Source organism: Lampris incognitus, chromosome 3 (genome assembly GCF_029633865.1).
Source record: "Lampris incognitus isolate fLamInc1 chromosome 3, fLamInc1.hap2, whole genome shotgun sequence".
Lineage (NCBI taxonomy): Eukaryota > Metazoa > Chordata > Actinopteri > Lampriformes > Lampridae > Lampris > Lampris incognitus.
Genome location: NC_079213.1, coordinates 36,406,574 through 36,422,942, shown reverse-complemented (window position 1 = coordinate 36,422,942; position 16,369 = coordinate 36,406,574). Strand labels below are relative to the sequence as shown.

The 16,369-nt window shown below is 45.8% G+C and overlaps 1 protein-coding gene across 1 annotated transcript in view; it reads left to right on the top strand.

Annotated features, from left to right (window-relative positions):
- The window catches only part of lrp6 (low density lipoprotein receptor-related protein 6), a 115,782-nt gene that overhangs the window by 48,234 nt on the left and 51,179 nt on the right, over window positions 1-16,369 (top strand). Inside the window, exons 3-5 of the mRNA XM_056276283.1 lie at window positions 9,209-9,406; window positions 9,495-9,691; window positions 13,152-13,286. Of these exons, the coding sequence (XP_056132258.1) occupies window positions 9,209-9,406; window positions 9,495-9,691; window positions 13,152-13,286 (530 nt within the window). The remainder of the gene's footprint in view (window positions 1-9,208; window positions 9,407-9,494; window positions 9,692-13,151; window positions 13,287-16,369) is intronic.

The following is a 16,369-nucleotide window of genomic DNA, read 5'->3' as shown; positions in this document are numbered from 1 at the left end:
GCTTCGTGGGAGGGATCTTTTTTGTCGTAGTTCAAATGTCCTGTAGCTCAAATATCCGTAGTTCAACTATCAATAATTCAAGTATCCATAGTCAAAGTTGTCCGTATTTCTAAATATCCGTATTTCTCTTCTCTATTGTTGACGGTTGTTTGTATGGTTTAAACTCTGTAGCTCGTGTGCCTCCTAGAGGCTACTCGTGGAACTTACATACGTCACAGGGTACATGTAATCATGTGGGTTACATTTGGTACCTGGAGGTCTTGCTGATTTGATCCTTGGCTCCTCCTGGCAAAAATGTTGAGGTGACCCTGAGCTGAGCAAGACACCGAGCCCTAACTGTTCCCGATGAGCTGGTTGTTACCTTTCAAGGTTGACACCACCATCAGTGTGTGTGTGTGTGTGTGTGTGTGTGTGTGTGTGTGTGTGTGTGTGTGTGTGTGTGTGTGCACTTGGGTGGATATGAGGCGTTAATCCATCGTAAAGCACTTTGAGTGGCTGTTGCAGCCATTTACCATTTACTAGCATTTTATTAACCCCTGGGTGGATCTGGAAAGCTTTTTTGGACGGGGGATTTCCCCTCCCCCCCTTTCTCCCCAGTTCTACTTGGCCAATCAACCCACTCTTCCAAGCCATCCCAGTCACTACTCCACTCACCCTGCCAATCCGGGAGGGCTGCAGACAACCACGTCTCCTCCGATACATGTGGAGTCACCAGCCGCTTCTTTTCACCTGATAGCGAGGAGTTTCACCAGGGTGACGTAGCGCGTGGGAGGATCACGCTATTCCCCCCAGTTCCCCCTCCCCCCCGAACAGGCGCCCCGACTGATCAGAGGAGGCGCTAGTGCAGCAACCAGGACACATACCCACATACAACTTCCCACCCACAGACACGGCCAATTGTGTCTGTAGGGACGCCCGACCAAGCCAGAGGTAACACAGGGATTCGATCTGGCGATCCCCGTGTTGGTAGGCAACCGAATAGACAACTACACTACCCGGATGCCCAGTCTGGAAATGCTTTGTTGTTTTGTTTTTATGGTAGAGTTGCTGACTCGTTTTGCTTTGGGGGGTTTAATGTTTGTCAAGTTTGCCGTGTCATCTGTGCTGCATATCTGCATGTGTTCTGCCTTATTTGCCCTCAGAGGTCCTCGTGAATTCATTTAGGGTATATGTCTCCTAAGTACTTGAACTTTAAATCCTGCCCTGGCCCCATCTGGGTCCTCTGTGTTGAGGTGGTTGGGGCTTGGCAGGGAAACGGCAGTGCTGGAAGAAGCAGGCAGGAGTTGTGGCAACAGGGAGGAAGGTTGCAGTCCAGCTGTGAGGGCAATTAAGGAAAACAAAAGGAACCATCAGCTACACAGCAGCTCCCCCTGTCCCCAGAGTGCTGTTTTTTTGTGTGTTGAGGTGCAAAAAGCAGGATGTATGAAAAAGAGAAGCAGTAAGCAGCCTCTCCCCTCACCTCTGTCCCGCTCTCTCTCCCTCTTCAGCCACTTTCAGACGTACATTCTGTAATGAGTTTTCCCGACGTTGCTGCTGGTTTTCCCCGTTCTCACACTCATGGCTTCCCACCGTACCGTGTATAAATAACTGTGGTTCATCAGGGGTGTAACAATACACATACTTGTACCGAACATTTTCGGTATGGGTCTTTCAGTTCAGCACTCATATATACCAAACGAATGCAATGTTGTTTTATAACCCCCCCCCCCCCAGTTATTTCTCCCCAGTTGTATCTGGCCATCACTCCACTCTTCTAAGCCATCCCGGTCGCTGCTCCACCCCCTCTGCTGATCCAGGGAGGGCTGCAGACTATCACATGCCTCCTCCCATACATGTGGAGTCACCAGCTGCTTCTTTTCACCTGACAGTGAGGAGTTTCACCAGGGGGCTGTAGCGCATGAGAGAACCATGCTATTCCCCCCAGTTCCCCCTCCCCCCTGAACCGGCGCCTCCGACCGACCAGAGGGGGTGCTAGTGCAGCAACCAGGACACATACACACATCCGGCTTCCCACCCACAGAAACGGCCAATTGTGTCTGTAGGGATGCCCAACCAAGCCGGAGGTAACATGGGGATTCGAACTGGCGATCCCCATGTTGGTAGGCAACGGAATAGACCGCTACGCCACCCGGATGCAACATGCGGTGTTGTTTTAACCACTGCAAGTGCGAAACTTTTGTGTGTGTCATTTAATTTAAAACTCCGAGATACCCCCCTTGCAACTTTTGCAAAGAGCCGGATGTTGTACGTTCAGCCACCCACTAAGCATGCGTGCACACCCGCCACGAAGAGGTTGACGGTAATGTAGCACAGCACAGTCCTGTAGTAAGGGTGACCGCAGATAAACCAGAGCTTAGTGCCAGCAGATCTGCCCTTTCTGCAAACAACGTAGACAGTTAATTTTTCGGAGGGGGGAAAAAACATGAAAATACTCATTACAATCTCAGTACAAGCTCAGTACAAGCTCAATACAAGCTCAGTACAAGCTCAATACATGCTCAATACAAGCTCAGTACAAGCTCAATACAAGCTCAGTACAAGCTCAGTACACGCTCAATACAAGCTCAGTACAAGCTCAATACAAGCTCAGTACAAGCTCAATACACACTCAATACACGCTCAATACAAGCTCAATACACGCTCAATACAAGCTCAATACACGCTCAATACACGCTCAATACACGCTCAATACACGCGCAATACAAGCTCAGTACAAGCTCAATACACGCTCAATACAAGCTACAAGCTCAATACAAGCTCAAATTGTTGCCCAGTCCTACTGTGAGTCTGAAAGCTGTGAATGTGAATCCAAGTACAGTACAGTTCAAGTTAGGTTAATTTTCTAAATGCTGAAACTTAATGTCTGCTTGTTTTATCATCCATCCAGCCATTATCCAAGCCGCATATCCCAGTCGGGGTTGCGGGGATGCAGGAGCCTATCCCAGCAGCCACTGGGCTATTATTTATTTATTTATCCATTTTGTTTGTTTGTTTGTTTGTTTATATTTAATTATATTTATTTATTTATTTTATATGTTATTATATTTTATTTATTTGAGAGAATATTTACTTTGATTTACTTGTAAGTAAATTTTACTTTTTTATCAGCAGTATTGACAGACTTTTTTTTAATTTAAGAACGCTATAGCCATAGTTTGTTCAGTAGAGCACTGTTTAATAAGAAAGAAAAAATAAGCAATTTTATGTTTTGTTTCTTTTCGCCCTGCTGTACTGAAAACGTACCAAACCGAGACTTTTGTGTGCACCACATGATGATGGCCTTTCTATCGTTCCCAGATCATATAGGATGTCTGTTCTTTTATTGTAGACGATTGCATCTCCAAACGTTTTATTTATTTACTCATCATTCTGGAGCTCTGGTAACTATTATGCCACTGTCTGTTGATCTGATCATCTGCTGACAGGAAGTAGCCCTTACTTCTAGATTGATGGTTCAGTTTTCCAGACATTTTAAGTGTGATCTCGCTCATAAGGGTTTACAAACGAATGTCCTGTATCAGACACATGCTGGCTGTGAAATAGGCGCAGCTAGGTTCCTTGTGATTGGCTCACATGCTGCTGTAAAACCATCTTGCATCACACATACATGGCACAGATACGGCAATTTTATGGCTTTGATCAAACTATCTTTGTTTGGTTATGTTTCCATAAATAACTTGCAAACTCAAGATGTACAACTTTCACAGAACATTGACTCCAACATGACCCCATTTCACACAGCGGGGGACTATATAAGTCCAGGGTTTTGCTGTTTATCGTACATTTAGAGGATGTATAAAGCATGCAGTTGTGTTATTGCGTTATCCCGTCAACTCTACACAGCAGCTACAGTCAGTACTTTTACATGGTAACCAACAACCTGATTACAAGAAGGAATCACTTAATCTCTTTGGGTTCAAGTATTTACATGATGTGACATGACGGGGCGTCCATGTAGTTTAGCGGTCTATTCCGTTGCCTGCCAACACGGGGATCGCCAGATTGAATCTCCGTGTTGCCTCCGGCTTGGTCGGGCGTCCCTACAGACACAATTGGCAATATCTGCGGGTGGGAAGCTGTATGTGGGTATGTGTCCTGGTTGCTGCACTAGCGCCTCCTCTGGTCGGTCGGGGCACCTGTTCGGGGGGGAGGGGGAACTGGGGGAAATATCGTGATCCTCCGATGTGCTACGTACCCCTGGTGAAATTCCTCACTGTCAGGTGAAAAGAAGCGGCTGGTGACTCCACATATATCGGAGGAGGCATGTGGTAGTCTGCAGCCCTCCCTGGATCGGCAGAGGGGGTGGAGCAGAGACCGGGACGGCTAGTAAGAGTGGGGTAATTGGCCAGATACAACTGGGGAGAAAAGGGGGGAAAAAAGGTGTGAAGTGGTTCATTTTCTCTCTCTAAGACCTGGGTGTACATTGATTCTTTGAATAATCATTCTATAGTACGGCTGCTCTTCCAACTTCCTGTTGTTGTTTGAACATTGCAGCAACAGTCCTCATGTGATCATGTCCTCCCACATTCTCCACCTGTCTTGTTTTTGGCTGGACCAGCTGGCAGGCCGGCCCTACAAACGCAATGGTCCCTGACTGACTAACTGAGTGACCATGTTGGCGTGGCTGACTGAGTGATCAGTTTGACACGATTGGGCCACTGGATCAGGTGACCAACAACGTCACTGAAGTTACACAACTGGTGCCGAGAGGCATGAGAGAGAGTGCACAGTTAAAGCACCCCAAATAACAGTCATCTGACAGAACTCTCACTGGCAAATTCACAGAAGGATTTTGCAGGTTTTGCAGCTGCTAAACCTGCACAAACAAGACAAGAAGAAACCCGCAAAGGGTGAAATGCACCTCCAACTGCACTGCCAAGCAAATAGCGTCTCGGTGCTCTGGTGCTATTTACACTTATTTAAATTGGATGATATGCTGACATTATTTTATTATGTAATCTAAATGGGGTAATTGGCCAAGTACAATTGGGGAGAAAAAAAAAGGGGGGGGGTCCAAAAAAATGAAAAAGAAAGAGATATTGGCAGAACTGTTGGCTGAAAGGATCTTTTGTAGATTGTGCAGGGTTGATAGGCTGTCTTGCTAACTTGTCTTTCAACATTTCTGCAGCTTTGTGACTCACAGTCTTATTATGAAAGCTAAGAATTTCCCATCTTTCTCAAGTCAAGTCACTTTTATTTGTAATGTCCTTGTAATAATGTCCCATCATCACAAATTACAAATGTGCCTCAGGGGGCTTTACAACAATACAACATCCTGTCCTTACACCCTTGCATCGGATAAGGAACAACGCCCTAAAAAAAAAGAGTCATGTCTTTTCTCTTCTCTATTTGTGATGAAAGTGGAGAAGTTATGCCTTTTGAAAAGCGGATGTTAAGCAGCTTACATGTGTTAATAAATCAGGAGACTGCTCAGAAGTCTCGGTGCTGTAACAGGGGTATGCCTCCCCTTAACTTCAACCTTACTCCGAGACCTGTGAACACATAAATCCGTTTACACAACCATTTCTTAAGTCGGAATCTTTGTCATTTTTTAAACTGTTTTTTTAGTCTCAACATTTAGAATTGAGAGGAGTGTATGACTGCCAGACTGCAAAGTTGTCTTTAATGTTGCAGACAGAACAGAAATAGTCGTTTTCATTGGCTGCATCACGAGTTTGATATTTAGTGTTTGACACATTACATTAAAGACATGAATGCGGGTATTCTGTTATACCCTTTCACATTGATGAAGAAACGCCATACGTGTGCCTAGGAAGATCTCTGTGCCATAATCAGTTCAAATTTCCAATGATTTTGAGCCACGGGCCCTTTCGCACCAAAGGTGATCCCAGTAAAGGCCCAGGGTTTTAGTTTGGTGTGGTGTCTTGTCAGTCGGGTCTGTCTTTTTTGCTCACTCTTGTCTTTCTCCCCCAGCTGACTGGCATAACACAGACATGGGGCCAACTGACCAGAGTATGAACAGCAACTGACAAAATATTTTTAGGGTTGCTTTTTTGTGCACAAACACTGTGTAGGTTTTTACAGCACTCTGGGTCCAATGATATGATGTTGGCTGCATAAAAATATACAGAGTAAATAAAGCAAGTTCTGGTCCAGCTTTTGTTCACATGTTTTTGTTCATTTGTTGCCTGACGACAGCAAAAAAACCAAGTGTCTCCACTTGACACATGTCTGGCTCTAAGTGCCCCAAACTGCATTTGAGTGTCTCTGTCACTCCATATATAGGGGCTCCGCATCTCCCACATATCCCTGCTTATTTCTGCAGTCTGAAAGAGTTCCTTCACAGAGGCCCAGGCCTGCTTCCTCTGGGCCCCAGCTCCCCATGGCATCCTGTCCTCCTCCCATTCAGCTGAAACTCCCGTTGCTTCCTGCCCTCCTGCTATTGTACATCTGACTTAGTATTAACCAGTTCCCCATGCTGTTGTCAACCTCTGGGATGCCCTAGAGCAACAAGTTCTGAATTGGTGTGGGGGAAACTGCACTGCGGCCTGCCAGCTTACAATAGTGACATGCATTGATGTGTCTCCTCATCCTAGTTCGGGTGCCAATTCCACTAATTGAAACCAGATCTTATTTAATTGGGGTTCCAGTTCTTATCTTAATTTTTAAGGAAGAAACCAAAACAGTGTGGATGTGCAGAACTGATGGGAATCTTGTGAACATTAACAGATTCAGGGCTAAAGGTAAAACCACCATCACATCCGCCATTGAGCTGCAATACGCCGATGACAACGCCTTAGTGTCCCTCATAGAAGAGGAAGTACATGCAAGAAACTTGGCCAGCCATTAACATAAAGAAAGACCCATATCCTCCACCAACCCCCACCCAACAGAAATATGCCTGCTCTGCCCCCATCCATCTCTGTAGACAACACCAGACTTGAAAACGTGGAACACTTCCCATATCCTGGCAGGCTGCTCTCCTCCAAAGCCAACATTGATATTGAAATACACCTTCGTCTCAGTTGTGCCAGCCGGCCATTCTCAAGATTGAGTAAAAGGGTTTTTGAAAACCGCAACCTTCAGGCCAGAACAAAAATTCTGGTGTACAAAGCAGTAGTGCTGCCCAGTGCCCACCCTACTTAATGGGTCAGAAACCTGGACCACATATAGCAGGCACCTGAAGGCACTTGAGCCATACCAGCAGCGATGCCTCAGGAAGATCCTTAAGACCAGCTGGGAGGATAAGCACACCAACTTCAGTGTCCTCGAGGAGGCCAACATGCCTACTATAACTGCCACCATCGCACAACAACAGCTGAGATGGACTGGTCATGTCCTCCGCATGTCTGACTCTTGCCTCTCGAAACAAATCCTTTACTCTCAGCTTGTGACAGGACGCTGTGCCCCAGGAGGACAAAAGTAGCAATATAAAGATAACATCAAGGCCCGTATTAAAAGGTTTGGCATCAACCTTAACACCTGAGAACAAGCAGCAAAAAACAGGGAGGCATGGAGACTGGCTGTCTGTGAGGGTGCTGGTTGCTACAACCATGACCACCACTGTACTGCTGAAAACAAGCACAGACCCAGAAAGGAGCGAGTAACCAGAAAGGCCCAAACCACTTCTTCACACCTTTGCCTACATTGCCCCAAAATATGCGGCTCCAGGATCGGCCTCTACGCCTACCCGAAGACCCACCAGGACCTAGAAAGAAGATAGTCATAGTCGACCCCGAGTGACCGCCAGTGATGATGATATGTGTATGTATGGGTTTTATTTTTTTGTTTTGTGTTATTTTGTGTGTGTTATTTTTTAATTTCATTACATAGATAAGTTCCAACTGGTCGACTCTACATCAGCGTTGACCAGGTCCAGGGCTGATTTAAAACAGTAGATGGCGTGTTGAGCCATTTTCAAACCCATGAAATGCCGATTTTTAAGAAATGGCAATAGTAACACCGGTATTGATTCTGATTGTTTCGTCACCACACAGTCGTATCATCCAGTTTACAGCTCAAAAAACACATTTAAGCGTTTAGTACCTGTTTACCATAAGTAATACTAGGATATATTGAGTATGCATGTAGTGGCAGGACATGAATCATGCGTTTGATAAAGGAGACTCAGTGGAGATTTTCCTCGGTGACAGATCTTGCCAGCAGTCGGTGACATTGAATCCTCTCCTTGCTCATGTTCCCCCACATGGCAGCAGTAAATGGATCTTCTCCACCAGTAGCAATCTGGGGATGGACTTGAGCATTGATCATGTTGCTCTGAACTTGTATCTAATACAAATGTAGACCATACATTATCTAGCGCTGTTCCCTACCCATGTAAACAGTAGTACTCTGCTCATTATGTGTTGTACCTAGTGAGAAGCATTTACGGTACTAGCAAGAGCTAGATTTGGAGTGTCATGGTGACTGGTAGAGACATGGAACACAGTGCCTTCTTTTGGCTTAAAACGTGCAGAGGTAAATGCTGTGGCGTGTTGGAAGTGCTTCTTCGCTTGCTCTTACGTAATGATTGCACTTTGCTGTATTGTCTTTTTTTATTTAGTTAAGCTGAGCCACACTTTGGAGAGTTCTCTCGGGCGTCCGGGTAGTATAGCGGTCTATTTCGTTGCCTACCAATGCAGGGATCGCCAGTTCGAATCCCCGTGTTACCTCCGGCTTGGTCGAGCGTCCCTACAGACACAGTTGGCTGTGTCTGCGAGTGGGAAGCCAGATGTGGGTATGTGTCCTGGCTGCTGTACTAGTGCCTCCTCTGGTGGGTTGGGGCACCTGTTTGGGAGGGAGGGAGAATAGCGTAATCCTCCCATGCCCTACATTCCCCTGATGAAACTCCTCACTGTCAGGTGAAAAGAAGCAGCTGGTGACTCCACATGTATGGGAGGAGGCATGTGGTAGTCTGCAGCCCTCTGGGGATCGGCAGAGGGGGTGGAGCAGCGATCGTGAGGGCTCGGAAGAGTGGGGTAATTGGCCGGATACAGTTGGGGAGAAAGGGGGGGGGGGATCCACCAAAAAAAAAGAGCGAGAAAGAGAGAGTTCGCTCCAGTCCGTTGTATTGTAGACTGTCAACTGTGTTGACGCACAAAATAACATTGACTATAACTTTGTCATAAGCCATGGGGTATTGTCATGTGCCGTGTTGTCAGCTTCAGAATATATTCATGCTATTGTTTTCCCTATTTTCATACCAGCTAATGGCGGTTGCTTGTTTTTCTTCATTGTCCTGTCTTAGGTACATGTATTGGACAGACTGGGGTGAGATCCCAAAGATCGAGCGTGCTGGTATGGATGGTACTCATCGCTCGATGATCATCGATAAAGACATCTACTGGCCAAATGGGCTGACGCTTGACTACAGCCAGCAGAAACTCTACTGGGCAGATGCCAAGTACAATTTCATCCACTGCTCCAACTTAGACGGCTCCTCAAGGTACAGCACCTCAGCTTCAGTGGTCTTCTGTACTCAGGTTAGTCAAAAGAATACTGTGATGTGTAATCGATTGTTGACATGTGTCCAGGGAGGTGGTGGTCAAAGGAGATCTCCCACACCCTTTTGCCCTGACGCTATACGAGGACACTCTCTTCTGGACCGACTGGAATACCCACTCTATCCACTCCTGCAAGAAGCAGACTGGCGAGGACAGACGGAAAGTCCACCCTGACATCTTCTCACCCATGGACATCCATGTGTTCAGCTCCAGGAGACAACCCACCTGTAAGCTTCCTGTCTGAACAGCCAGACGATACTACTGCTCTTCACCGCTAACAAACACCGTGACTGGGCGGGGCGGTTGGGACTATGGTGTTTTACAAGTTATTTGTATTCTCTGGCAGGATGTGCCTAGTCACGTTATCCCAGGTGCTGTGACTTTACAGTGTAACGTATGGAGTTATGAATTATCCTGAGTTCAGGTTAAGACAGAAAAGATTTCCATGAAGCAGCAGAGGAAATGAGGCAAGGGTTTGTTTTAAAGCTACTTGAGGGAATATTTCTGTGGTAAAATGTTATATTTTAATTAGTGGTGGGACTTGATCAAAAAAATTAATCGAATTAATTATGGGCTTTGTAATTAATTAATCGTAATTAATCGCATATCAATATTTGACACCAGAAGCAACATTTTTCAATTCAAACAGGTCTTGGTAGTTGACTAAATCAGTGAATAGACACATAAGTTTAAACAACAAAATCCTGTTTATTTTGTTCAAAACAAGTTTGTTTTGTAAACACAGTACTTTTTGTAACCCCTGATCTTCTACCACTGAAAGTGGTCTACAGTCCACAGCAATCCATTTCGCCAGTGAGTTTGTTAATTTATCAGACGTGGACTTACTCAACTTGGCTTTGAAACCCGTCATCTGGTGGAGAGTTGGTTGGCGACTCTGCTTGGTTGTACTAGGAGCACCAGCGTTAGCGTTAGCTCCGGTGTTCGTACTAGCTGCAACGTGTTTCGCATTTAGGTGGTACCGGAGGCTTGAATAACTGCGGTGGAATGTAAACTCTTTGTTGCAGAGTCTGCACACAACAGTGCTCTTATCTAGGCTTCCATCCGACCGTTTTTTAAATGTAAATTTCCCATCCTCAGAGCTAAGCAACGCGGTGTCATCCTTGTCGTCCATCACATCTGTTGTTAGCATACTAACTTGTTAGCCTGACCTACTCCGCCTTCCGCTTGACTGATGTCACTCGGTGCATCGGTATAATCCGTATGCCAGAAACGAGTGCACTGAGAAGCGTTCCGTGTTGACTGGAGTGTAAAAATAAAATGCGTTAATTTTTTTTAACGCCGTTATTTTTCTATAATTAATTATCGAATTAACGCGTTAAAGTCCCAGCCCTAATTTTAATTGCTTTCAGTTTTGAAGATTTCCCCCCAAGCCCCAATGAATGACTGACTAAACAAGCAAAACTTTGGTGCATGGATTTACTGATTTTCTGATTTGTTGATTGCTAAGCAAGTCCCATTCTTTCCTGTGAACTCTTTACCGCACACAGGAAGCTGACATGTCTGACGTACTTCTAGATTATCATTTATTTCATCTGCATGTCATCTTTACACTACTTACATTTAAATCAATTAATTTGATTTTGCTGATTATCCAGAAATAGAAAAATAATAATGATAAGTCACAGTGGGGGCATCTGGGTAGTGTAGCGGTCTATTCTGTTGCCTACCAACACAGGGATCGCCGGTTCGAATCCCTGTGTTACCTCCGGATTGGTTGGGCGTCCCTACAGACACAATTGGCCGTGTCTGCGGGTGGGAAACCGGATGTGGGTATGTGTCCTGGTCACTGTACTAGCGCCTCCTCTGGTCGGTCGGGGCACCTGTTCAAGGGGGAGGGGGAACTGGGGGGAATAGCGTGATCCTCCCATGCACTACATACTCCTGGTGAAACTCCTCACTGTCAGGTGAAAAGAAGCGGCTGGTGACTCCACATGTATGGGAGGAGGCATGTGGTAGTCTGCAGCCCTCCCCGGATCGGCAGAGGGGGTGGAGCAGCGACTGGGACGGCTCAGAAGAGTGGGGTAATTGGCCAAGTACAATTGGGAAGAAAAAGTGGAAAAGCCCCCCAAAAAAAAAGAAGTCATGGTGTTAAAGTGATGATGCACTATTGTTTTCTCATGTCATTCAGATGAAAGTGAAGATGGCGCTGAGTTTTGGGGGTGGCGGTCAACTCAAGCAGCATCCAGTGCTGCTCTTCTGCTGACATTACTGTGTGCAGCACAGTAAAGTTCTGCTGACATTACTGTGTGCAGCATTAAAGGATGTGTTCCCTCTTTTTTATTTTTTATAGCCAGACCTCATTTAAACGATGCGGGGCATAATTTAGAAATGTACCGACAAAATCTTCTCTGATTACTTTGGTGTTAAGAAACCGGCCTTTTAGCTGAATCCCCTTTAAGCCGTCAGAACCCAGCGTACAGCTCCCTTTACAGAACACCAAGCTGACATTACATCACATGCATGTTCATATGTTTTGGTGCTTTGAATTGGAAAAAAATCTGATTTAATTTGGATCAACTTTTTGCATTTGACACAGAACATCCCAGCTATCTCTAAATGTCTGTACTTGTGTAAGCAGGAAGTCCTGTAGCCGGCCTGTCCAATACCTTCAGCTCTAGCCACATATTAACAGAGACCACTGCAGATGTCGGGTCAGTTTGACTTGATAGAAAACACATTGCACAGTTTTTTTTCCAACAGAACGTAGTAAGGGTGGCACAGTGATGCAGTGGTTAATGCAGTCGCCTCACAGCAAGAAGGTTTTGGGTTCGAGCCCCGGGTAGTCCAACCTTGGGGGTCATCCCCTGTGTGGAGTTTGCATGTTCTCCCTGTGTCTGTGTGGGTTTCCTCCCGGTGCTCCGGTTTCTTCCCACAGTCCAAAGACATGTGGGTCAGGTGAATCGGACGTACTACATCTGCAGTGGTCTCTGTTAATAGGTGACTGTAGCTAAAGGTACTGGCCATACATCGGTCCCTAGGTTTGGATGTGTGTGTGTGTGTGTGTGGGTGTGGGCCCTGTGATGGACTGGCCTGTCCAGGGTGTCTCACCGCCTGCCACCCAATGACTGCTGGGATAGGCTCCAGCATCCTTGCGACCCTGAGAGCAGGATAAGCGGTTCGGATAATGGATGGATGGATGGATGGATGGGACATATAGGAAGGCATATCTAACTGTATCGAGAGCATCCCATTTTCAGAAAGGAGATATGTCGTTGTTTTTAACGGCTTAAACCAGTGGTTCTCATTCGTGTTCCAGTAGGTGAAATCAGCTGGTCTGAACACAAAACTCACACGTGACCCTCCATGGCATGTGTTTGTCTTAAACTGTCACCCATTGGCCTTTTTTTAAGCCCAGCAAAAATATTCAACAAAGTGGTAAGTTTGTCAGTACTGAGTCGGGCGTTCAGAGTTTTGGTCTGGATGATTCTAAATGATACCTGACAACATTTTAATGAGGTCTGGGTTCAGAAGGTGAACCTTTATGTAATTGTAATTACATAAAGGTTGTAATTTCATATGCATATAAATATGCAATTTAAAGACCACATGGGGAGACCAGTGCCTAATGGGTTTTGAAACCACCGAGATTGTGTGTTTATATTCCTGCTATGTACACTGACCCAGTCAACATGTAATATGTGTTTACACAATGCACACTACTTTCAGCTGTGACCAGCCCATGTTCTGTGATGAATGGAGGCTGCTCCCACCTTTGCCTGCTATCGCCTGTGCAGCCCTACTATCGGTGCGCCTGCCCCACTGGAGTCCAGCTTTTGGAAGATCGTCAGACCTGTCGAGATGGTGAGGCAAAAAATATCAACAACTCCTCCTCACCCCCCCCCCATTTTTATCACAACACCTGTGCTCCTTTCCTATATTGACTATAACATATTTCCTGTCCTAAAACCTTTTTGTTGTGTGTTGAATACACCGTCGTCAGACAGCAATATGTGATTATGTTGAGTTACCCATAGGAAGATGGACGAGGGAAAAAAGAAAGACATCCAAGCGAGAACAAAAACCATTCATGAGAATTCTTTCTAACGTCCAGTTTAAATTCATTTGCATGCTGCTCCTCGATCATTTTCTTTAACTATGTCCGCCTGGCGGTAGCCTGGAGGGCATTAAGCGTTTGGTTGTGTGTGTGTGTGTGTGTGTGTGTGTGTGTGTGTGTGTGTGTGTGTGTGTGTGTGTGTGTGTGTGTGTGTCCACAGTTAATCTTGCAATCTACTGGACCTATCAGCCTAAAAAAAAGTTTGCACTGTTATGACTATAATTAATAATTAATAGTCAATCTTGGTTCCAACCCTCACCTATGTTCATCATGAGCTTTGGGCAGTGACTGAAAGGGTGAGATCGCGGATACAAGCGGCTGAAATGAGTTTCCTCTGTAGGGTGTCTGGGCTCAGCCTTAGAGATAGGGTGAGGAGCTCGGACATCTGGAAGGAGCTCGGAGTAGAGCCGCTGCTCCTTCGCGTTGAAAGGAGCCAGTTGAGGTGGTTCGGGCATCTGATTAGGATGCCTCCTGGGTGCCTTCCTTTGGAGGTTTTCTGGGCAAGTCCAACTGGGAGGAGACCCCGGAGTAGACCCAGAGCTCGCTGGAGGGACTACATGTCCAATCTGACCTGGGAATGTTTTGGGATCCCCCAGGAGGAGCAGCTGGAGGGCATTGCAGGGGAGAGGGATGTCTGGAGTGCCCTACTTAGCCTGCTGCCACCGCGACCCAAACCCAGAGAAGCGGTTGAAGATGAGATGAGTTATGACTATGATGAAGAATCTCTCATGGTTGCAGTGATTCAAAATCTTCAAAAAACGACTGTTCTTGCTATGGCCACCCTCTGTCCTCATTCACTCTCCAGCTCATTTGACCAACGCTGCTTCCTGTTGCTGCCTGATCTCAGCCAACCGTTCATATGCGCGATTCACATCTACGGTTGAGTCAGATCGGGCAGTGACAGCGTTAAAACCAACACATGATGTATTGGTGTATGAGTCTTGAAAGTAAACGAGAAGTCGGTCATATGTCGCAAGCCAGCAAATCATTCAATGGTGAACTCAGCTCAGGAGAATGGCAGGTACACTGGATGAACATAATTTGCCTTAAATCACCTCACCGCCACGCGGAAGTGCCATATTCTCCAATGTTAAACTCTTATAAAAATATAATTTAAAGAGTAGGATTAATCACAGCCACAGCTGGAAACCATCTCAGTAGCTACAATAAAACATTTCCCATGGCTGAGCTATGTTTCCGATGGCTGAGCTATGCTTTCTGTGGCCGAGCTGTTTTCTGTGGCTGAGTTATGTTTTCTCACCATTGTTTTATGAATCAAAGTCACATTAATTCGTTTTATATCAAGAAAACTGCAACGGTTAAACATATTTGAAGTCTTCTCTTACTGTTGTTTTATTGCTCTATAATGAATGAAAGTCAATCAGCAGAGCAGCCTTTTTCTTTATTCATTTTATATCATGAAAACCACAATGGTTACACACATTTGAAGTCTTTTAATGGGGGCTTTGAAATTGTGCTAACCTAATATCTGTCATTTTATGTCAGACTTGGTCGCTTTTGTGCGAGGGTCTGCCTAGGAGGCTGCGCATCCACAGACTGACGCAAAACATAGATTTTGTTTAGTTTGGTATTAGGCCGGTATTTCAGCGGCTAGCATCCGGCGACGGAGATGTTTGCCCCGGTCTGAGGACACTTTAGCTAGTCAGCTTCAATACCAGTGGGAGTAGCTTGCTTCTTAAGTGAGAAGAGGTGATTGAATGACAAGTGACGCTGCGTCAGTCATATTATAAGACGCAGGGCCCTGACGCAGACGCCATGACTGCCAGCCAATCAGGGCTGGCGTAGTAGTCCAAGTGCTTCTGTGAATACGTGAGGGGGCGTATCCCATAGTGAGACATCTCACCTATGCTACTCAGAGAACCGGGGTTACAGAAGTAACCTAAAGATTTTTCAGTTTGAGCGCTGCATATTTAAAGCCCCCCCCCCCCCATATTTCCCATCCAATCGATGTGGGTGCTGCGCAAAAGTCTTATAACGGCAGGAAAAACGCTGGTTTTTCTGTCCCATGTGTGCGTTTATTTCCCTTCTTCTGGTAGGTGAAAAAAAGGGTGGTTAGTCGCCAAGTTAGAACACAGGAGAAGATACGTAGTATGTACGCCTTGCAGAGATCTGCACTCTGCTAAGTGCACTCCTAGTTTTTAATGTCAGAAAATCATTTCAAGTGCAACCCTTTACTTGAAAAGCCCTTGATACAAATATTTTCCTTGTCATCTTGGTATTGTTAAAAATCTTATTCACCTTTTCTCAAGATATCCGGCTTTTAGTCCTGTTGACCATAGATGGTCATCTCCTGCAGAATTTTGCTAGAAAGTAGGCCTCTACCTTGGCAGGAGTGCCTTTGAGTTATCTGGCTGTCTTTTTCTCCCCTGTTGTATTTTTTTCCCCCTCTCCCACTCATCCCATCTTTGTGAGGCGGTCTGAGCAGCTGAGGGCGGTGCGGGCTGACCTGTGGTTGCCATAGAAACTCTCTACTCCATTATTGGGATGGCTGTTTGAACTGGACATTTTCCTCTCTCGCTCTCTCTCTCTTTCTCTCTCCATTTTTTTTTTTTTGGTTCAGTTCCTCCAGTCAACAGAGCAAGGGAGATGAGAAGGCGAGGAAGCTTTTGTTGTGGAAGAGATCACATGCTCCCCCTCCAGACAATGGTCCCTTTCAGTGCCTGCTTTTAACTGTTTCAGCAGGGTGGTGGTTTTCAGTTCCACTTCTACCCCGTCTTAGATCAGAGGCTACCCAGCACTTGCTGTAGGGTGAGCTGTGGGGACAGCCCTGACCCACAAGGTTGACATTAGGGTTACGTCTTGCTATTGT